At 33.4% G+C, this 22,419-nt stretch overlaps 3 protein-coding genes across 5 annotated transcripts; 1 reads left to right on the forward strand and 2 right to left on the reverse strand.

Annotated features, from left to right (window-relative positions):
* Positions 1-1,514: 1,514 nt before the first annotated feature.
* On the reverse strand, positions 1,515-3,132 carry LOC113863298 (heavy metal-associated isoprenylated plant protein 6-like). The gene is made up of 5 exons (XM_027496830.1): positions 3,101-3,132; positions 2,843-2,978; positions 2,476-2,699; positions 2,286-2,364; positions 1,515-2,029 (listed from the first exon to the last, which is right to left on the reverse strand). The coding sequence occupies exons 1-5, from the start codon at positions 3,107-3,109 to the stop codon at positions 1,521-1,523; spliced, it is 957 nt and encodes a 318-aa protein (XP_027352631.1). The 5' UTR covers positions 3,110-3,132; the 3' UTR covers positions 1,515-1,520.
* A 2,689-nt stretch (positions 3,133-5,821) lies between these two features.
* On the forward strand, positions 5,822-17,470 carry LOC113861868 (histidine--tRNA ligase, chloroplastic/mitochondrial-like). 3 transcript variants are annotated; one of them, XM_027494947.1, is made up of 11 exons: positions 5,822-8,301; positions 8,429-8,524; positions 9,600-9,688; positions 9,834-9,963; positions 10,442-10,534; positions 11,187-11,240; positions 12,341-12,458; positions 14,458-14,600; positions 15,421-15,549; positions 16,689-16,852; positions 16,941-17,470. In XM_027494947.1, exons 1-11 carry the CDS (start codon positions 7,972-7,974, stop codon positions 17,077-17,079), a joined length of 1,485 nt encoding a protein of 494 aa, XP_027350748.1. In that variant the 5' UTR covers positions 5,822-7,971; the 3' UTR covers positions 17,080-17,470. The 3 variants fall into 3 exon arrangements, with proteins under 3 accessions (XP_027350748.1, XP_027350747.1, XP_027350749.1); XM_027494946.1 differs by having other exon boundaries at positions 11,187-11,261; positions 16,941-17,466; XM_027494948.1 differs by lacking the exon at positions 16,941-17,470 and having other exon boundaries at positions 11,187-11,261; positions 16,634-16,847.
* Positions 17,471-18,708: 1,238 nt separating this feature from the next.
* Positions 18,709-21,996, reverse strand: LOC113863209 (glucomannan 4-beta-mannosyltransferase 1). Its single transcript, XM_027496703.1, has 9 exons — positions 21,682-21,996; positions 21,005-21,103; positions 20,659-20,911; positions 20,437-20,547; positions 20,222-20,358; positions 20,003-20,116; positions 19,711-19,910; positions 19,388-19,582; positions 18,709-19,079 (listed from the first exon to the last, which is right to left on the reverse strand). Exons 1-9 carry the CDS (start codon positions 21,994-21,996, stop codon positions 18,920-18,922), a joined length of 1,584 nt encoding a protein of 527 aa, XP_027352504.1. The 3' UTR covers positions 18,709-18,919.
* Positions 21,997-22,419: the final 423 nt, after the last annotated feature.

Consider the following 22,419-nt stretch of genomic DNA (forward strand, 5'->3'; position numbering starts at 1 on the left):
AACATTGTTGACTTTCTATAAAAGCAGGTATTGCGAAGTGAGTATTGCTCATCCTTTCACGCCTCAACTGCACCGGATAAAGAAATTTATTAGATCTAGAAGAATTATACTATTTATTTGATAAAACAAGTACATTAAATGACTAGTTCACAATTGTGATAAATAAAAATACTGTTATTCTAAAAAAATTTCTACTATGTTTAATTTAATGAAAGACCGTAGTATTTCACATGATTAAGATGATGCACATTTAGTTATATACAGAGAGAGAAAAAAAAAATATATATATATATATATATCTTACTGGAAACGGACAAACAACTATGGATTTTTATTGGGAATATCTCCGTCCATCTCTTGCATAACATTTCAATATCTTCGTTTGTATAACACAGATTTGGCATTAATGAAGCTGATAAACCAATTGAGAATGAATAAACCAAGGCATTACGTACAAATCAACATTAACATTGTCGTTATTAGCAATTATGTATTGCACTTTCACATATACCATAACGCATGCCTATTCCTCCAGTTAGAAACATACATCGACTGTTTTAATTTCAAATACATACTTTCCAATAACATTAAATAAATGACCTAAGTAAAATTGCATCGACGCGATCGGGCACAGTGTACCTAACCCTCAAAGTCTATGGTACGTAAAATACTTTGTATTTGATACATTGTTGCATAAATTATTTAAAAGCTCATTTTAGGTATCAAGGAAGTTGGACTTAACACCCAAAGAAAGTTTTACATTTGAAAGAACTAATCAGTGCTAGAGGGCATTTTTTAATTAGCCTTTGTAAAGTTTATTTGGACTGATGTTATCATATCAGTACTTGTGTTTTAATTAATCTTGTAATTGTAAATTATGTCATTATTTTAATTTTTAGTTTTTAAATTATTTTCATAGTAAATTTTATTAAAATAAGGTAGAGTGATTAACTGTTATTGAATGAATGTTTAATTATTGTTTATTCAAGCATGTTTCAAGAGTGTTTGCATGTTTGAATTAATCATCTTATTGAACAATTCACCAAAACAAAATTACTAACTATTGCAAAGTGTAAATGCATCATTCTCGCCATAAATTTGATCAAAATATTTTATTTGATAATTCTTAAATTCATTGATAATTAGTAAAATCGTTACAAATATACCAATATCATATTATAAAAGAATAAAATAACTTTAATAAAAATCGTCATTATTTATATAAATAATATTAGTATTTTTTTTTATCCCTCTACATCACAGAACGTTTTTAAATTAATTTTTAAATTTAAAAAGTCATATCTTTTTCTATAAATTATCTGAACCGGATCTGCAGTCAGCCGGCCGTACCGCCTTCTACGTCACCGACCCATGCGGTGATGGCAAAGTGGTACAACACATATTTTTTTTTTCTACATAAAACTCTGCTTTTGAATTCATATAAAATTGTTATTTACAGCCTGCATGTTTACACATCAAAATAATTGAAAAATACTAAAAAAATATGGCCCACGTACGGCTCACATCACAGAACAAGCATTGGGATTCTCATCGCTAAACATCTGTGGAGGAGGATGATGAGGATGCAAATACAATGGGGGTGGTTCCATCGTGTACCCTTGGTTCACATACCCATGCTGGTTATAATTGTTCACGTAAATATACCCTTGATTCGAATACCCTGGCTGAACCTCCACCGCGTAGCTACTGCTACCGGTACTTTGACCAGGTGCGTATCCATCGTACCAATACATAGGAGGAGGTGGGTACCCGTACCCATAATGTTCCATTTTGTTAACCTCAACCTTGGGTGCACTCTCTTGTTTTTTATCACCCTCTTTCTTGTCACTACCTTCCTTGTTTTCCTTCTTCTCATTCTTCTCTTTCTTATCGTCTTCTTTCTTGGGTGGGACCACCTCAACGTTCCGTTTCAGCTTCTCGTTTAGATACGGTACCATTTCTTTCACCCCCATCGTCCCCTTCACTGTCACCAAATCCTTGCCTTCCTCAATCTTCACCGACTCAACTCCTGCACATACACGTCAGATGCCACATCGTTAGCACTATATGATAAAATTTTATTGAAATTTATAAGATATTATATAGTAATGCAGTTTTAAAAAATATGCTAAAAAAGAAAGTATGGTTCTATTTTTTATATGCTCTAGTATAAGTATTATCTCATTAGACACTAACTTGTTTTAATTAAAATATCTGTGAATTAAATAAAATACTTTGGATAAGGGTTAAAAATGTAGGTCAAAATACGCGCATGCCTAGCTAACCTTTGGTTTTGAGGATAATCTTCCGAATTTTTTGAATGCAACCGTCACAGTGCAATCTGATCTTCAACACCACTGTGCTCTGAATCGACAGTAAAAAATTAACAGAAAACCGGTTAGTAAGATCAATAATTTGTCAATAGCAAAGTCAGGCTAATTACGAGGCAATTGGGATGAATCAAACAATACGCACCTCTTTGGGGGATTTTTCTTCGGGCTTTTTATCTTCGGGTTTCTTCTCTTCGGGCTTTTTCTCCGGCGGTTTATCGGCGGCGGTGTCTTTTTTGGGCTGAGGGGAAACGAGTTCAACCTTCTTCTTAGTTTTCTCCGCTAGTTTATCTCGCAACATTGCGGGGTCCACTTTTCCAGCAACAGTTAGCTTGTTACCTGATAGATCGGCCTTAACGTCCTCCACACCTGAATCCTCAACAAAATCCACCGATTAGGGTTCAATTTCGAAGTTGCTAATAATCTCATTCTCAATTTCGCCAATTATCTCTACGAATTAACGGTTCTGAAGTATGAAATCGTAATCGAGATCCGAATAGTGAAAATTGTACCGTCGAAATGACGAACGGCTCGTTTGATCTTCTTAACGCATCCCTCGCAATGCATGTCGAGTTTCAAAACGACAGGGGCGGGTCGGTCGTCTTGCTTGGCTCCTCCATCGGGATCATTTTTCGCGTGCTCTTTTTTCTGCCGTGTACGAAAAAGAAAGTTAGAAGTGAATGGAATTCGTGAAATATTCTTGACACTTTACGAATATACATACTATTATGGTGTTCTAAGAAAAAAAGGAAAGTAAAATTAGAACTAACCTCTCCCATGTGAATAAGAGTTGTTTTTGCTGAATAAATTTTGAAGAGTGGAATCTGCTAAAAGAGGCAACGGAAGAAATATAAATAAGGAGAGGAGTCAAGGGAGTGAGAATGAGTCACACTAGGGGATCATGATTCATGTATGGGGTGGTAACATGTTATGTATGTATGTGAATAATGATGTTGATATGGCTTCAATTAATTAATTAATTAATTAATTAATTGGTGTGTGGAGGAATATGCTTTGCTGAAAGGTTATTTCCGGTGTTGGCGCAGGGTAGGACTTGTAGCTGTCGAGAATAATGTAATACTGAGTTGACAGATTTACCCTTGGGATTTGTGGTGTAATTGCGAAATGAATGTGAGTGCCTTTTGAGAAGGCGTAAAAACGGGGGAAAACGGGAAAGTGGAAAAAGAACCGTTGGGTAAGCGACGGGACGCAGTTTTTGAAAAGAGCAGTCCCAATAACAGGATCACAAATTTGCTAGTGCTGTCCCTTTTTTTCTGTCAAAAGAACATTCACCCACTTATTGCCTCCACAATTCTCCAAGTGCTACTTCACTTGTTACGATGTTTACCCTTATGATATGTCATTGTTCTCAAAAGTAAACTCCAAATTATATATCCTATTTTTTTAATTTATATTCAAGGATACGTTAAAAATTAATAAATCATCAATTTTAGATTAACATTTTAATTAAAAATTATATTAAACTGCATTAAAAATTATAAAAGTATATTTATTAATATTTTTTATTTTTTTTTCTTAACTAGTATGTTTAAAGCACTTATTAACATTTTTAAAAATTATTAATGATTAGTTATTAATGGGTTAAATGTTTAAATTCGATGTCCAATATTCTAATTAAGAAACAAATTTAATAAGTAAGATTAATTAAAATAACAAATTAAATTGTTGCTTTTAAATAATTGAATCTGCACGGTGGTCCACCTCAAACTAACTAGATATTATTCTAGTTTGTGTTGGTTTAAAATTCAATTAGACTTCAAATTAGTAAACTTGACAATGTATATATTTTAGCAAGATAAATAAACTAACCCTTTGAACTTAATCGCATGCGGATATGTAATTCTTTTTATATAACAAAATACATAAATTAATTGAATATTTATTTAATATTTTTTAAAATCATAATTTATATCATAAATTATAAATTTATTAACATTTATTACTGATAAATTTAAAATTTAACAAAAAATTAATTTTTAGAAAATAAGTTGAGATTCATTAACGCATAAATACTTATGTTTTTAATAGTATTTTATAAAATACAAGATTGACTAAATTAATTGTTGACTTATTTTATAATAATTTCATGACTATATATATATATATATATATATATATATATATATATTAAACTTCATATAATTTAAACATTTTTGAGTTTGTTATTTTGATATTTATTTATATTTAAAAAATACAATATCTATTAAAATAAATTAATATAATAAAGTATTATTATTTTTATTTGTACATAAAATTTTATAAATTTAATTTATTTATAAAAATTTTAAGTTAACGATTAAATTAATCAATTTCATGTTTTATAGCAAATTGTTAAGCTGTAACTTTTTAAATTTAATATTTAATATTAACAAACACTTTGTCCTTAAAAAAATATTAAAGTAAGAAAAAATTCTAAATTATAGTAAACAAAAATCATATGCTAACAAAAAGGAAAAAAATGTTTTTAACTCACAATCTATTTAATATTTATCACTATATAAATATAATTAAAATTTATATTTTTATTTATGTGCATCTATATATATAAGAATATTAATATAATTAAAGTTGAGACATAATTAGGAACATAACTCTTTACATATTAAGAAAAAAAAAAGCAATTATGAGGATGCAAGTCTTTGCTTTTGAAGGTAAAAATGCACTTTAAAGGAAAAATAAGATGGACTAAGATATTCGTCGTAGAATGTGGTATATTGTCATTTAGTCTCCAGCTAGCTTTCAAATATATCGAAATCATTTAAACATTTCACATTTTCATAGCGATAAATAATATCGTATAGTAAGTGACGTGTTGGTAAACAATTCGAAATTCTTCATCTCCAAATCCTTGGTCCCCAACAGCATGATATTGCTGACTCTTCAGGTGTGCTTACATATACAAAACATGTAACCCCTTTTCTCTTCCATATAACTTTGCCTGTTCAAGAGTATGGATCTTCTCATGGACACATTTTGACTATTAATAATTTTAAAATAAATTTGAACTAAACAAGAAAAAAATAATAATAAAAAAAAACAACAGAGAGAATCTATACTCATGAATTGCTTGTTATTATTATTATTTTTCAATGCACGAGCTACACCTACTCTATAGCTTAACCCGTTTCCAATCGGAATCATCTCATTTCCTGGGGCAGTCTTGTCTAATTTTAGATGTCAGCTTCATATATATTGCAGAGTTTTTGCATAAGGCATTGAAATCAAGAATCGATCGACCAATTACTGAAGAAGCTACGCTCCAAAAATTAAACGCGTAGTGTCAATTTCAGCAGTTGGCACGTTGTGCTTATAGAATATGATCAGGACAATTACAACCTTCGAATTAATGTCGTAGGATGATCATCTCGGTAAGGATCAATTATATAAAGCTGCCACAGACATGAAAACATATCTATACGTTGTGTTTGTTAATTTGTTTTTTAAGTACAGAATACTCAACCCTCAACTAATTAGCTTCGTAGCTATATGAAAGGCAATGTTCACATGCAAAAATGGGGATTGAGAACTTGGATTTGACTTTATCACAAGGTCTAATTAAGATATTGGTGACGTTCCATTGTACCCGTTGATTAGTCCATTTTGAAGAGTTTAAATTGTCTTATAAGGGAACTTAAGATAGATTGCAATTCTACTTGGCCATATTTAGTAGTAGCTTGTATTGAAGGGAACTGTCTCCCGTGATGGTGTTTCGAAATCAAAGACGATGGAGATACTCCTTTGAATTTTATTAAATGAAAACAGGTTCAAATTATTTAATAAAAATACTGTAAATTAATTCAATAATAAAAATGCATTAAAAGAATATGTCAAGAAAATATATATCAGGATAATTTGTGTTGTCTACGAAAGAAAGAAATGAAGCATGAACACTTTCCAGCTCAGTGAAGACTCAATAATGTAAATTCTTATATTGGCAACGGTCCAAATTACACTTGGAGCTAGGAAACCGTGTCGCAAACGTTGATTGTGATGGTGATAAATATAAACTCACGGCCATCCCTTTTCTATGGGATTATTCTCTGCCTAGTCTGCAGCAAAAATGGGTAACATTGGCCAATTTCTTAGGTGCGATAGACGCGTGACATCAGATTCCTCTCGTAAGTTAGCATGCACTTATATACATATAATTTTTTTATAAGCAATTTTTAGGGACAGTGGATGGTAATCCATTCTAAGGTCCAAAAATTTGTCGAGAAATTTAAACCTTGCATCCATTTGTTAAAATCCTATCTTACTCCTTTCTCCACTCAACTTACTCCTTAGAGTTACACATAATTTTGCCATGGATGAAATAAGATCATAAAAATTTATGTGTAGGCTTTTATTTTTTTTAAATGTTTTAGCACAGTATCTTTTTCTTTTTGTGATGTAATGGGAGTCTCTACTCCCTCAGTGATAGCTGTCTAAACTTTTTTCTTTATAGACTCTAGCTCTTTTTCTTTAAAAAAAGTGTTTTTTTTTCTCAAAAGTTTCATGATCTTATTTATTTATTTTCTAATAAATTACGTATTTATATATTAACAATGTCTTGTTCTCTCTTTTTGAATTAAGTTACTTTAGAATAACTCCATTTTTGTTATATTTAAATTCTATGACAGATAAGTTTTAAAGATGAAAACTGCCTTAGGAGAAGAAAAAAAAAAGATCAAAAATTAAAAAGGGAATGTGTTTTCATTTTAAAAAACTATTCTTAAGAAAACAAAAAAAGAGAGAAATTGCTTGACGTGATTACTTCAAATGTGAGATAGATAACGTGGGCAAGTGATAAGAATGGAAAATCGAAGTCCTTAATGACGCATTGGAGAAGGGATTTGTTCATTTTTCATAATAAATAATGGGTGGGGAGGATATCTTTATTACAATATTGCCATAAAAAAAGTTATTTAAAAAAAAGTTGAAAACATCTCCAAATTGTTTTTGCTTTTTAACTTTTAAAACATATTTTTAAAACTGCAAACCAAAAACAATATTCATCATACACATCTTTTGTTTTATTGTTTTTAAAAATAATAGTAAAACAAGACTTTTTTTTTTATTGAGAATGTATAAATTTTTTAAACATGTTTTCTACCTCCTTTAAACATTTTAACATTAGAGGAAAAATTAAAATAGATGGATAGTGATTTATCATTCAATGATTAGCCCATCCATTAATCCAATTTTAAAGTTTGTTTTATTTTTTATAAAAACTAAAACATTATTAAAAAAATTACTTTTTGTTTGTCTTTTTATCTCTTTTTCTGGATTGTTTCTACATTCCGGGAAATTAATTTCAGTAAACAATAGAATCATGAAAATCATAGTTGATAAAGAAATAGACGTGATCAATTGACAAAGTATAAAACTTGGGACAAATCTTGTTACTAAAAATGATAAGAAAAGTCATATAATTTCCCCCTTTATGGGTCTATACGTAATTCGAAACTGGGACCAATTGGGATCAGTGAGTGCGTCGTTTGAAGCCCAACATAAAAGGCCCACTAACATCATATCCGAACCTTCCTAAACAACTTCGTTGCATTTCCATCCAACTAAGCCTAGCTTCACCAGTGGAAAACCTGACCAAAAAAAAAAAAAAAAAACGATAACCTTCACCGCGATGCCTGCAACTCCATTTACGTCTCCGTTCCTCACACTGCAACCACGCTTCAATTCCTACATTAACCCTATCTTCCGTTCACTCACCTTCCAACTCTCGTCTTCGCCGCTCTCAGTCGATGGCAAGTTCTCCGGCGTTAGAGTTCATTCCGCACTTTCTCGAGCGGCGGAGACCGATTCTCCGAGCGGTGGAAGGTCAGGTGCGTTAACTCCCGGTCCGGCGGTCGCCGGAGAGGTTCAGAAAATCGACGTGAATCCTCCCAAGGGGACGCGTGATTTCCCGCCTGAAGACATGCGCTTGCGCAACTGGCTCTTCAATCATTTCAAAGATGTATATATGATTTTAGACTCAAATTGTTCAATGCTGTTGTTCTGTGCCTATGCATGCTTCAGCTAGATTATGTTTTTTTTTTGGGGTGATGTAGCGTTGGTTGTTTCTTCGTTTATTGTGAGATCAGGTTGCGCGGTTGTACGGATTTGAGGAAGTTGATTTTCCGGTGCTTGAGTCGGAGGCGTTGTTCACTAGGAAAGCAGGGGAGGAGATTAAGGACCAGGTAACTCTTTCGTTTTATCGATTTTTATTATCTGAAAATGTTCTGCACTTTACGTTTCAATATGCTTGGAACAATGATAAGCTCCGTGTGTTTCTCTGTTTAGCTTTAGTGATGTTATTAGATGTCTATGATGAGGTACTTAATTTAGTATTTTCTTGGATGATGATGTGTAAGAAAGAAATGCTACTAATATACTCTTTAAGACTCTTTCATGCACACTCTTTATTGTTGGTTAGAATTATTGATAATCACAAAATTTATTTGGGTCTCACTCCTAATTGAATTTCACTTATAATTTTGTAACTTATAATATAGTTCAACCAATGCTATATATTGTGTTGTGAATACTCCTCTGTTTAAGATGGTAATATGTCATTTATTTTATATTCCCTGGAGTCTCAGATAGACGAGCTTCCTCCTTCCTTGTCTTCTTGTGTTAGTTGTAGTCTTGTAGATAAGCTTGGAGCAGGTGTTTGGTATGTCAGTTAGGAACAGCAGAAGAACTAGGTTTCATGAATCATGTTGGTCAACAGATCATTGAGGGAACCGTTTATTATTTAGTGTTTCATAAATTTATTTGGGGAAGCTTGATTATGTTTGATTAAAAATTTTGGTGAACGACATTGGTGTTTTGCTGTTTCTGTGGTTGAGGCTTATCTTTGTTATTCTTTATACTACTTATGGCATATACTATGCATAATGAATCCTGGTAGCATCATTGTACTCTTTGACTTCATTAGGAACCAGCACTGGCTAGAACAGAGCCATCATGTGGCCTTGAGGTATATAGTGGCTATAAATTTACCCTTTTTTTTTTTAACCATAATTAGGTATGTGACATCTAGACATGCATGTATGGTTGATGATTGAGTGTGTGGGGTGGCAACAGTCTTCGTGCAGTCCCATTATTTTGATAGCAATTTTGTCACAAACAGCATGCTTGTGGCATGCTTAATAAATCAACATTTTAATAATTCTTTTTAAATGAAAAAGAAATTTTATTGAAATTGATGACAATGCATGTACATTAAGGTATTTTGATGCAATATTAAAATATATACATTTCTATTTGCAGCTTTATTGTTTTGAAGATCGGGGAAATCGTCGTGTTGCATTGAGGCCTGAACTTACTCCTTCTTTGGCAAGGATGGTGATACAGAAAGGGTGAAATTCATTTCATATGATTATTTTTTTTTCCTATATTTATAGTTTTAATGTTAACTTGTCAAGTCTATGTCTAAAGGTACACTTTAATTTTTTGTGTGTGAATGCTAAATTCTCATTTTCATGTCTGTTCTTATCTTTCTAGGAAGTCTGTGTCATTACCATTAAAGTGGTTCACTGTTGGACAATGTTGGCGGTATGAGAGAATGACAAGAGGGCGTCGTCGTGAGCACTACCAGTGGAACATGGATATCATTGGCGTTCCTGGGGTTATGGTATGTGTATTCTGCTATACACACCTTTTGAAGTAATGGACTATCCTCTTTCTGGTCAAATGTTTCATGATTGATCCTGATAGCTTGGGACTGAGGTGACATCTGTTCACAGTTGTGCCCTTTCAATTATTTTAGTATAGCTGTTATGGTAAGGTATGCTTTGACAAGTGGTTACTTTCTTTTTATTCATTCTCCCTTCTCATATAACAATAGATGAGCATTTCCTTCTTTTTGTTGTTGAGTCAGAAAGAACTGAAAATTTCTTGATGTTCCTCGCAATAAAGTTGCTACATGTTTGATGATGTTGCTTTTTTAATTCATGTTACTTCTTTGACATGCTTCTGGGTAAATTTTCTTGGTTGGTTTGCATTTTCTTCCTGATTTTAATTAATGGTGGTACTCATAATATTATTGAATGCATTGGATTGTAATCTTTTTTATGCATTTTGTCACCTCTCTTCTATTTTTTAAATTGTAGGCCGAAGCAGAGCTTATATCTTCTATTGTCACTCTGTTCAAGCGAATAGGGATTACAGAATCAGATGTTGGATTTAAGGTTTCTAGTCGAAAGGTGGATATTTGATTTTCTCTGTATGAATGATTAACCTGGTTTTATGGATTTCCCCTTGTTTTCAAGAGTTATTTACTCAACGGCTTTTTTTATTAATTAATTAATATTACTCAAAGACATGTAACATATCAAATCAGCTCGTAAACTAAAACTGTCTAATTTTCTGGGTTGTGTTTCTGGCTTCAATTTTGATGAATATAAATATTATAATATTAACTTGTTTCTGAAATGTAGATTTCATGGGTGTGTGTTAAGGGCAAGAGTGAAGGTTCATTTCTAACATCATGTGTTGTCAAAGCTTGGTGGAATTGACTAGGCTTGGTTTAGGAGTACTGAGGAGTACAATAGATATATATCCTGTTACTTGTGTACAATATTACAATTTAAGTCCTTGCTGTGGTTTTTATGAAGGATTCCATTTGGTGACATGTTTGTTTTCTCTTCATGTATTGTTGCAAATCATTTATGATATTTGTGAAGTGTCATTATTTTGTTGGTGCATGTAGTTTGTTTCAACTCTGTAGGTAACAGAGTTTGCAAACAGCGTTTTTACTTCTTACATTTTAACTTATTCATGTGATTGTATACTTGTATGCATTGCTTTGGTTTTATGATAGCCTTTCACTCTGTTGTATATCTCCTGGCTTTACAGGTTCTACAGGAAGTATTAAAGTGTTATTCAATCCCTGAAAATTTGTTCGGCAAGGTCTGTGTCATCATTGATAAAGTGAGTTATGCATATTGTTGCTCTTTTAGTTATTTTTCTAACTGTGGATGGTGCTCTAAGATTCCTTATCCTTGTTTGTTCTCTAGAAACAAATTTGGCAATGCTCAAGGTGGAATATAGAAAATATGTATGTTCTAAGTAACAGGAAGTCTGATATAGGAAATTAACTATTTATGCTTGAATTAATTGCATAAAAAAATATATAGTGTTCCATGCAAACCTATGTTCCGTTAGAATTAATTCATCATAAGATGTGAGGAACTAATCTATTTACCATTGACACCCAAGGAAATATAGTTTCTGATTTATGAAAGCTGTTCATTAAAATATTGGGTTTGCAATCGCTTCCACCACCTCCACTATAGCCACAATTGTCATTGTTATTGATGCTAGTTGCCACCCACTGCAACCACAATTACCATCATGAAGCCACTGCATCTGTCACTGTTGCATCTGTGTTTCCATAACTACCCCTACTTTTACCAGGATACAGCCACAGCTAACTTGTGTAGGTGATTTTAATCATAACTGGTGGTTCTAAAATGATGACATATGCTGAAATACTTTGTTGGGATTCAATTGCAAGGTATGAGATTCTATTGTGGAGTTTATAAGGCCTTGGACTCTTAACTATAATTGCCAGCTTCTGTGGTGTGATTCAAGGTTCATATCATATTTTGTCAGGAGTTTTATTAACCAACCAAACATGGTCATTTTATTTTCCTATGTATCTAGCCATTTAAATTTAAGGTATGATTCTCAAGAAATTATTTTCCATAGAACGTCTGTGATACAACCTTTTTTTCTATTTGCAAGATCTTCTAACATTCATGCAACATTATTTTGAACCTTTATGTGTGGATTTTAAATCATATTTTTATTTGTCCTAAGCTCTCATCCTTTAATCTGTTCTCTCTGGACCATCTGATATTACCCCATTTTTAATTCATCTCTGTCTTTGGAGTGATTGAAATTTCGTATTCTGGTTTGTTTTTGTCTACTATTGATACAGGTGCAATCATAGTATTCAACCAACTTGTTTTGAATTGAAAAAGAATATATCTTTTAATTTTGTACAGATTGCGAAAATTCCAGTTGATGAGATAAAGAAAGAGTTGAAAGCTGTTGGTCTATCACAAGAGGCTGTCCAGGAGCTATTGCAAGTCCTTTCTGTGAAGTCATTGACAGAGTTAGAAGGTTCACCCTTTACAAATTTCCTGACAATCTTAGGGCTTGTTTGGTTTACTCATTTTCTGTTTTCATTTTCAATAAACACAGACAATGAAACTGAAAACATGCTCATATTTTAGAAAATATTTTCAACGGACACATTTCCTAAATTAACCCTAAATCTGGAAACACTAAAAAGGTTGTTTCCATGTTTTCATTGAAAGTTTTTGAAAATGAAAAGGGTGAAACGCTGGCATGTGGGTACTTAACTAAAATATTATGAGTCTCCTTTCTAATCTTTGTATGCTCCAACATGCCAAAACCATTCTTAACACTACCATCTGTACTCTGCAACCAACTGTTTTCTTTGGCTTCTTTGCAAAGGCCCTACTGCATGCAATATCAATCTCCAGGTTTTCTTTGTTTCTGAATTTTCTCTTTGCAAGTTTGTTTTTTGTCGTCATCTTTGTTTCTAATTTTCCCCCTGCACTCTATGCTTTTCTCCATTTCTCCATTATTGTGTTGGAATCAGTAGTGTAACAATGGGATTTGCTGGAATTTGCTGAGAACTGGCCCATTAGGTAATTACTAGAAGCAAATGCCTTATGGTGCACCTGTAACTCACCTGTAGAATGAGTGCCTACATAGTGGTTGATTTGTTTTGCTCTGATAGGTCGTCACCTTTAATGACATGATGGAAATTATATGCAGTTTTTCAAATGGATTATGTAGCTCGTGTAGCTGTTCTTTAGGGGACATAGCCATTAATGGTTTGGGACTTGGATTTTCCAAATGGGTTAAGTCCAGAAATCCTTTATCCTTTATCTGCTTTAACCAGTATATGAAGTATCCTATCAATAATTTTTTAATGCTGTTATCTATGAAATAAGCTATAATTGTTTTTCTGCTGCACTGTACTTATTGTTAAACTTTGTTTGAAGTATAGCTGAACGCCTGAACCTCATTACTTATTTGTTATGTCTGACTTGTACATCTTACTAAAGTTTTGTTGTTTACTTGTATATATTTGTTTATGGAGTTATGTGCAATCGTTAGATTGCACTGCTTCCATTTGTGCCCCAAAACCAAGGACAAAATGGGCTCTCTTGCTTCATCATTGTTCCATTTTCTAATCAATATATATATATAGTCTGGATTGGAAAGCTGGCCTGTATATCCACTGCTAAGGGGAAGAGAAAACTATTTCAAGTTTTTATCTTGGTTCATAATTTCTGATGCAAGAAATCTAATTTCATGACATCATTATGTCCTTTAGGGATCTTTTGGGATTTTACATGGGCTGTGTTTAAGAACTTTTCAATTATGTTAAATAAAATTGCTAGCCATATAAATTTAAGTGATTGACTTTACCACTTACCTAATGTAAGCAACATATCCACTGTAATGGAGACAAGCATATTAAATAATTTATGGACATTGAAAGTCTTGAATTTGTCAAAAGCTAGTGCATAAGGTTAATTACTTTACTCTTTATATGATCTACTTAAACCATGTCTATAGTTGATGTGAAATTTCTACACACTTTGGCCATATCTGTAAATGTGAGATTTTAACACTTCCCTCATGTCCCAAATTAAACATTTAGAGTGCAAAAATTCTAGAAATTTTTTTTTTTTTTTTTTTTTTTTTGTGTTGCACTAGGAAAGATACAAAACTGAGTAGACTACACTTGAAAAGTCATGAGGTCAAGTAAATTGCACTATAAAATTTACACAGTTAGGTTAATTGCATTAGAATGATCCAATGTTAAATCTCTGATAAATTTTGACACCATCTTGTGTTTAAGTTTGACGTAACTCAATCCCAAAAGTTAACTTATAATGTGGGAATTGTCTTAATCTTTATAAACTCTACTTTAGTTATATCTATATTTGGCATGACACTTGCTTGTTTTATGCTTCTACATGAAGGCTGTCAATGGCACCATGAATTTCATATACCATGTATTAGTTTGTAGAAAGTAAGTCATACAACTTACCTAGAATATAAATTTGGTTGTATTCAGAGAGACTCGGAAGCGGTGGGGAAGCAGTTACTGATCTGAAACAGCTATTCTCACTTGCTGAAAAAATTGGTTACTCTAAATGGCTTCAATTTGATGCGTCAGTTGTTCGTGGTCTTGCTTACTACACTGGCATTGTGTTTGAGGTTTGAATTTCTTCATGGTTAATAGTAATTAGATGTTATTGTTTACTTGAATATAGATAATTTAGGAGTTAGGACCTCCTTGGACAGAATTCTAGCTGGTGTTGCATAACTTGTTCATTTTCTCATTGGATCATGATCTGATTCTATGATGAGCATGAACAAGGTGAATATTTGAGAAGTTTCTTGGAGCTTGTGTTTTCAAATTTATACTCTTCATGCTTAATGGCACTGAACATGTTTGTGATTGTTGAATTTTGCAAATAAGGGCTGAAGTGCATGATGAAAACCACAATTTTGGTTTACTTCAATTTTTCATAGGTTTGAAAATTATATAATAATACTTTGAAGTTCATGGTAAGATTGTATAATAATTTGTTCTTGGTAAGATACTGTGAAGTTCATGCATACTCATGTAACAAGGAAGCAAAGAGTTTGACACCTTCCAATTCATGAAGCTGGTGGCTGTGACATGTAAGATCTTTGATGATAACGTTATTCTATTATCTCCAATAACATAAAATGCATATTCTAAGATCTTTGGGAGAACCACACCACAATCCCAAGGTTCTTATCAGCATACATGGAATCTGAATGTTTTTCTCTTAATATATTGTCTTGTATAAAACTAAAAAAGAAAGAGTATATATAAAGCTTATATTTTGTTGCAACCAAGTTACATTTTTCATGGTGCTTTCCACTGGAGTTTCACTAAGAATTGATGGCTTCATTGGTTTCATTGATTCCTTATTATGTTAATATGTAACTATGGTATAATTGGCTTTTGTCTTTCTTTCCCTCAAATAATTAAATTCTTCAGTAGGGTTTTGATCGAGAAGGAAAGTTGCGAGCAATTTGTGGGGGTGGCCGATATGATCATTTGTTCTCAACTTTTGGTGCTGACGACATTGCTGCTTGTGGTTTTGGATTTGGTGATGCTGTCATAGTGGAAGTAAGTCTATACTTCTGTAGCAAGAGAAATGGGAAGTCACCATGTTCTGTTTTATTAAACCATCTTCTACATTTTTATAAATTCCTTTCCTTCTCAGTCTATGACATCTTTTCAAGTTTAGGACTAGGTATGGTGAAGCAAATTTTACTATTGGATAATATTGTTTATCTATACAAATTGTTTGTTAAAAAGCCTATCTTTTAATGCAAGTGTAATATGCTTCAAAAGCTTTGAAAGCAATAATATTTTATAGTTTTATTTCTATGCTGCACAACATGCCTTGTGGTGATGTGGTAGTGAGAAAAAAATTGAACAGGAAGGAGGAGAAAAAATTATCTTTCAAGGGTTCCCCCTTTCTTACAAACTTGCTAATTCTCTGAATGCCTTCTTCCCCCATTATTCCCCCTATTTATTTGATTGATCACTTGTTCTTATTGTAATTGTCCACAACTAATTTTCCCTTCCCTTTTTCCTAACTCCTAAATCCTAGCAATACCACCCCCTTGAAGTTTAACCTTGCCTTCAAGGTTTGGAATCTTTAAAACTGGAAATGATACCTTTGCTCAATTAACCTCCTTTAGTATGGAAGAACTGTTTGATGAAAGCATGATCAATGTGATCCCTGTGGTGAGTAACTTAGTGACATTCATGCACATTTTTAGTTGATATAGTGGAGGATCAACATCCCTGTCTACTAGGAACATAGGTTTCGGACCATGAATGCTTTCAAAATACAAAAACAAGTTAAAATGGACACTACAAATCATGCATGCCTACTGATCTTGCATGGCGATTCCATGCAATCTTACAAATCTCTAATCTTGCTTGCGAGCCAGCACGGCATGGCGGTTCAGGATAGTAGAATCATGTGTTTTACAAGTCAACACGCGATTTTGACTACCATGATTAAGATGTTTTCAATTTTGACCATGAGTCAGTACGCGATTGTGTAGTATAATTATTTGGGCACTGCACACTCTAATATTTGGCTTATTGCTTTTGAATCAAATGCTGAATTTTCTCTATGTTAATGCTGATCTGCTGATCTCTTCTGTCAATTAGTAGTCTCAGTTCTTTTGTTTAGGTTCCTGTTTCTCCTCCTTTGTCAACTGGTCTCTATGTCTATCTTTTTGTGACAGTTGCTCAAAGAGAAAGGTCTGCTACCAGAGCCTAGCTTGCAAATAGATAACATTGTTTGTGCTTTGGATGAAGATCTTCAAGGATGTGCTGCTATGGTTGCTAACATTCTCAGAGAAAAAGGACAGAGTGTTGACTTGGTTTTGGAAAGCAAACCACTTAAATGGTATACAATTCTTTCATTATTTTTGTTCCTTTTCTTAACCATACTTGAATATTGCACACATAAATCTTATTATTTATTCTCCTCATAGGGTTTTTAAACGAGCAGCCCGAACAAATGCTGTGCGGCTTGTATTAGTGGGGAATTCTGAGTGGCAAAAGGGTATGGTTGGTGTAAAAATTCTCTCCACTGGTGAACAGTATGAGGTTAAACTAGATGATCTAAAGTAAATCAGAATTTGAATTTCTTGTGGTTTATGTATTTTGTCTTCATTATTGGTATTTCATTTACCTTTGTTTTTTATGTAATCCTACTTGAGTGCTTGTTTGTATGTGCACATAATTATCTTTGTGCATGTACAAATCTGTGCATATACATATATCAAAGCTTCTGCTTCTGTTCACATTATTTATCCAAATAAGTTCTTCACTCATATTGTCTGCCCCTCTTGTTCCTTTGTCTTCGTATTTCTACGTGTGTGCATGTAAGGACAAGACCATATTGTTGATGGATCAATGGGGAATTTTCACTTGAAATGTTGAATTGAATGATTTGTTTGATAATAGCCTATTGACCTTACTGTTAAAACCCTTTCTCCTTATTTCTATCATACTAAAGATGCTTACACTTAGAGGTTTATGGTTGGTGGAGTCAATTATCTTTAAGCTTTAGATTGACGCATTCAATATGGTGGTCCATATGGTGATATTTGCAATATATTCTTAACTTGGGCCTAAAAAACAAATTTTTGAATAATTTATCTTATCTCTTTCAAAGTTTAGTAAGGCATTCTATGTGAAACCATGCCTGTATGATTTGTTTTATTTGCAGAAGTTGAAATTTAATAATTTATACACACAAACATTCTATGTTAAATCATACCTGTATGATCTGTTTTGTTTGGAGAAGTTAAAATTCAATGATTTACACACACAAACACAAGGGTCAGAATCTGCTTTAAATTTTTTTATGCTTCTCATGATCTTGTTGAGTTTTATGTTTTTATTTAATTATCTTTTGAAATGAGTAGTTGTGGGAAGCAGGATGGAGCATAACGTGGTATAGTTGTTTCAGTACAAATTAACAAATATTTGCATATGATGAATCAAGTGTTGTAGGCAAATAATATTCCTAGTTTGTTTCGTGAATGATTGGAGCTTCAATATTCAATCAATTGGGGCAAAAATTAGTAAGCTTTTTGAAGTTGTTAGCTATATATGGTAAATGCTGTGCATGCTTTGCTATGAAGAGGATAGTAGTGTCAAGGTTATGTTTTCTACATCCACACAATGTTACAGTCATTCAGCAGGAAATATTACAGCAGTATTCCTGACATATTTGAGCTGGCAGAGTTTGCTTAGAGGCTCCCAAGTTGCTGACAATGTTGCAGTGTGGCCCATATGTAAAGCTGTATCCCTTTCTGCAGTTTATAAATGCATTTATATGTATGTTTTAAGGATAAACATCAGTGAAAGAGTTCATCACATGAGCAGAGTACTTTTTTTAAAACCTGCTTTTACTCAAGAGGATTAAATGTTCATTTACCTTGATTTTGATCCCTTCATAATGCATAAAGTTCATCTTCATTTACCCATGTGAGAAATCAGAGAAAGGATAGGAGAAAGTGATAATTTGCGATATGCCTCTTTTAGGCAGTATTAAAACTTGGTTGTTCAATAATTTGATTGATATTTTCAAATTTTTTCAATATTTTGGTGTGTTTGACATATGCCTTTATCCTCTGGTAATTATGGAACTAAGCTGGCTTTAGAAGAGATAGAAGCCTCACAAGGTGTCCCCGTATATTTTTTCACAAATGTAATACTTGTAATGTTGAGCAGACAGTAGATTAATTAATCTACATCTTATGGACATGTATATACATACAGTTTGATTATGCTTATAATGCATGCGTTAAGTCCGGATACCATGTGGATTGCTTTTACAAAGGAGGTACCTGTTTGTATCTACTCTCACCCCAAGTTCTATGCTTATTGATACCATTAATCAACTAGTTTTGCAAACACAAACAGACTGACATACTGATAGTTTGCTTATTGCCTTTAAGCTTTAATAGGGTACAATTGTTCCCACTTGCCCAAATCCCATTGTAAAGAAAGCCCCAGCCTGCAACAACAGATAGACAAAGAAATGGTCGTGTCCGAATAGCAGATCATAGATTGCACAGTGCAGCATATACATCCCCACTATGATCTCCAGTGGATGGATCCTGATGATTAAAGTAAAGGGTTATAAATATGCATTAGATGAAATAATAGGGAGTAATAATCAAATATTGTAAAGGCATTGTTTACCTGGCAGTCTAATGTTATCTAATACATTATGCTTAAGTCTAAAACGTTATAGAAAACTGTAATTAGAATATTGTAATTGTATTCTGCTGCCCTTTTTCTCCCACAGGTTTAAGTTTATTTTTTGATGTTTGAATCATGTTACCTGTATGTATTGTAGAAAGATTTGTTCTGTGGTTGAATGAATTGATTTATTCAGACAGACTAGCAGCAGAGTATCTGGTACCTTTCTATAATTCGAAACCATGAAGTTCTTGATGGCCTAGCATTTCTCCTCTGTTTCATGGCATTTCCAAGCTTCTCAGTTACAACCCATTCATTAACACGACTTGCTTCCAAGAGTCCTATAATTGCAGCTTTAGTTCGATGGAGTGACATGACATTCTCAAAGAGTATCCAGAGCACTAGTAGATGCATGGATCTGTCCCATACATAGGTGCATATAGAATAATTAGGGTAAATTAGGGAAACTGATTTGATTAAGCATAATAAGTACATACATTTACAGGGAAACAGAATATATTTTACCCTGCTGTCAGAACCAATTACCTTGGAGTGGAGACTGCATTTAGAATTGTAATTGTTGCCGGGATGTATATGGCAATCTGCTTTTTGAGATTGACTTCAGGAACTATCACACATGCTGGTATAACTATGCAGTAGAAGAAGAATGTGACCCAATGTGCTACTATTTTCCTCACAAAGAAGAAAGCATAGACAAGATGAAGTCTCTTCAGAAGCGGTACCCTCTGGATATATACAGGCTTAATCAATATAAAATTTTATAAATTTTGATTGACTTTGTTTTTAGCTATTTTTGAGAAAGTTAGAGGTTGCATACTTCACAATAGAGGATTTCCATGGTCATTTTCTTAAAGAGATTAGCTGGACCACATGACCACCTGTGCTGCTGATATCTGTAAGCTTTAAATGTGCTTGGAAGTTCATTTTTTACCTAGCAAGAAACAATATTTCCAGGTGGGATATGGGGCAGTTTGTGTTATTCAGACTTACAATGCAATATTATATCAAAGGCATTAGACAAGTAAGGAAAACTCACTTTTACATCACCCACAAAAACAAACTCCCACCCCTGCAGACTTGCCCTAACTGCTAGGTCCATATCTTCCACTGTAGTTCGGTCTTTCCATCCTCCTGCATCTTTTATTGCTTGGATTCGCCAAACTCCTGCTGTCCCTGTATGTGATTGTGGAAATTTGAGTAAGCTGATCTGCAAAGATGCTTCTCTGAATTTAAATTAGTATCTTAACTTACCATTGAAACCAAAGAATGAGTATGTTGAGGAGCCCACTTCCTGTTCAACACTAAAATGATAATCGAGTGACATCTCTTGAAGCCTGGTCATCATACATTCCTCGGAATTCACTGTGCATACATGAAAACAAATTTAAAGAACTTTGATTTGCTAGACTCATTGATGAGTCATGCTGTCAGTGGCTGCAACAATTTAACAAGGTGTTATTACCAGTTACTTACCAAATTTCCATCTTGCTTGAACCAAACCCAATTTTGGGTTCTCAACAAGATAAGGAATTGTATTCCAAAGAAAATCCGCATCTGGCTGGAAATCTGCATCAAATATTGCTACAAACTCACAATCCTCAACATATTCCTTCTCCAAACCCTCTTTTAGGGCACCTGCCTTGTAGCCATTACGGTGTCTCCTTGTTTCATATTTGACATTCACACCTTTCTCCATCCATTTGTGACACTCCAATTCAACCAATTCCTGCATGTTTGAAAACATGTGGTTACTATGAGTTGAGTCACAACATACGCATATGGAATCTGCAATGAAGCTTTGTTGGATTTAATCAGATACCCTTAAGACTTGATTTGTTGAGTCATCAAGAACCTGAACTATGAATCTGTCAGCTGGCCATGACAGCCCACATACTGCTCCAATTGAAAGCTTGTAGACCTGAAAGCAGAAATTGTAATTTTTTCGGCCGAGATAATTCATCTTTGTTCTTTGTTAGTTACCAACATTGCTGTAGCCATTTTACTACACATTCTTAGTTTGGACAAACAACCAATTTGTGTGTTCCCTTACTTTGTCATTTAGCTGTGATTTATTATGAATATGATTGTCCAGATGTTGTGATATAGTAAAATAATGACTGCCCTTAGTGATGGACTTTAAGAGATGCTAGATTTTCTGGTTAATCTGATAAATGCAAAACTAACCCCGCAAAAGAATGAATGAATAAAAATAAAAAATAGGAATGAGGGAATTGATTATTAAGAATGTGATAAATCTAGTTGATTTATTCCCATTTAAAGCCAGTCTTAATTTCTAATATTTATAAATGATAAAAAGGGATGTGGTTGGAGTTTCATATGGCATGTTTGGAATTATAAAACACTAGCAACTGATTGGGCCACTTATAAAGCATTTTAGGATAAAATATCATATTTTAAATGGTAAATATTCATAGATATCATGTAACTCTTACATTTCAGTCTGTGCAAAACTTTATCAATTAAAAAGAAAGTTACCTCTTTCTCATTGTACATAGGTATTTGGATCAACACCATGGGGAATTTTTTGTTTCTCTCTAACTTCTGTTTCATGGCTTCCAAGTTGTACTTGGTGTATTTTTTCTTCCTCAGCACTTTGACAATGAAAATTACAGTCGCCATTGCTACCCTTTCAACAAATAGCATGATTGACATGATTGAGCATAGTATGACAGCTAGTTTTAGGCCTGGTATGATCACTGGGGCTCGAATTGATTCCCAGGCATAGCGCAGACTGCTTGAAGCTTGTCCTGGAACCCTGATTTCAGGCTCCTCAAAGATTAGGCTTCTCATGGTTTCTGGGGTAGTGGCTATGAAGGAGTATTGAGCGTGAAGAGAATGTCACTATGGGACTTGGGGGTTGTAGGATGGGTTAGTGACTTGGCGTTGGAGATGAAACCCTTACTTTAAATAGGAAGAAAATGCAAGGTAGGAAGATGAGGACATGCATTTGGGTTTATAGGGTGATGAGTGAGCTATTAGGGGGAGAGATATTCTTTTTGAGAGACACACGTTGTTCATGCAAGCAATGGTGCTGCAACGTAGCTACTTGATAGCTGGATATGTCTTTTCTTGCCGACAATTTGATCGAGTTTTACCGTCAATGATTTTGATCAGAACAATAACTGTTTGTTTCATCAAATTTATGAGATTCTAATATATTTGAGAGTGAATATTAGTTTAGAACCCTTACAGAACCAAGCTGGCATTTTTGGT

The sequence above is a fragment of the Abrus precatorius genome, unplaced genomic scaffold (assembly GCF_003935025.1).
Source record: "Abrus precatorius isolate BTA unplaced genomic scaffold, Abrus_2018 Scaffold3, whole genome shotgun sequence".
NCBI classification, from domain to species: Eukaryota; Viridiplantae; Streptophyta; class Magnoliopsida; order Fabales; family Fabaceae; genus Abrus; species Abrus precatorius.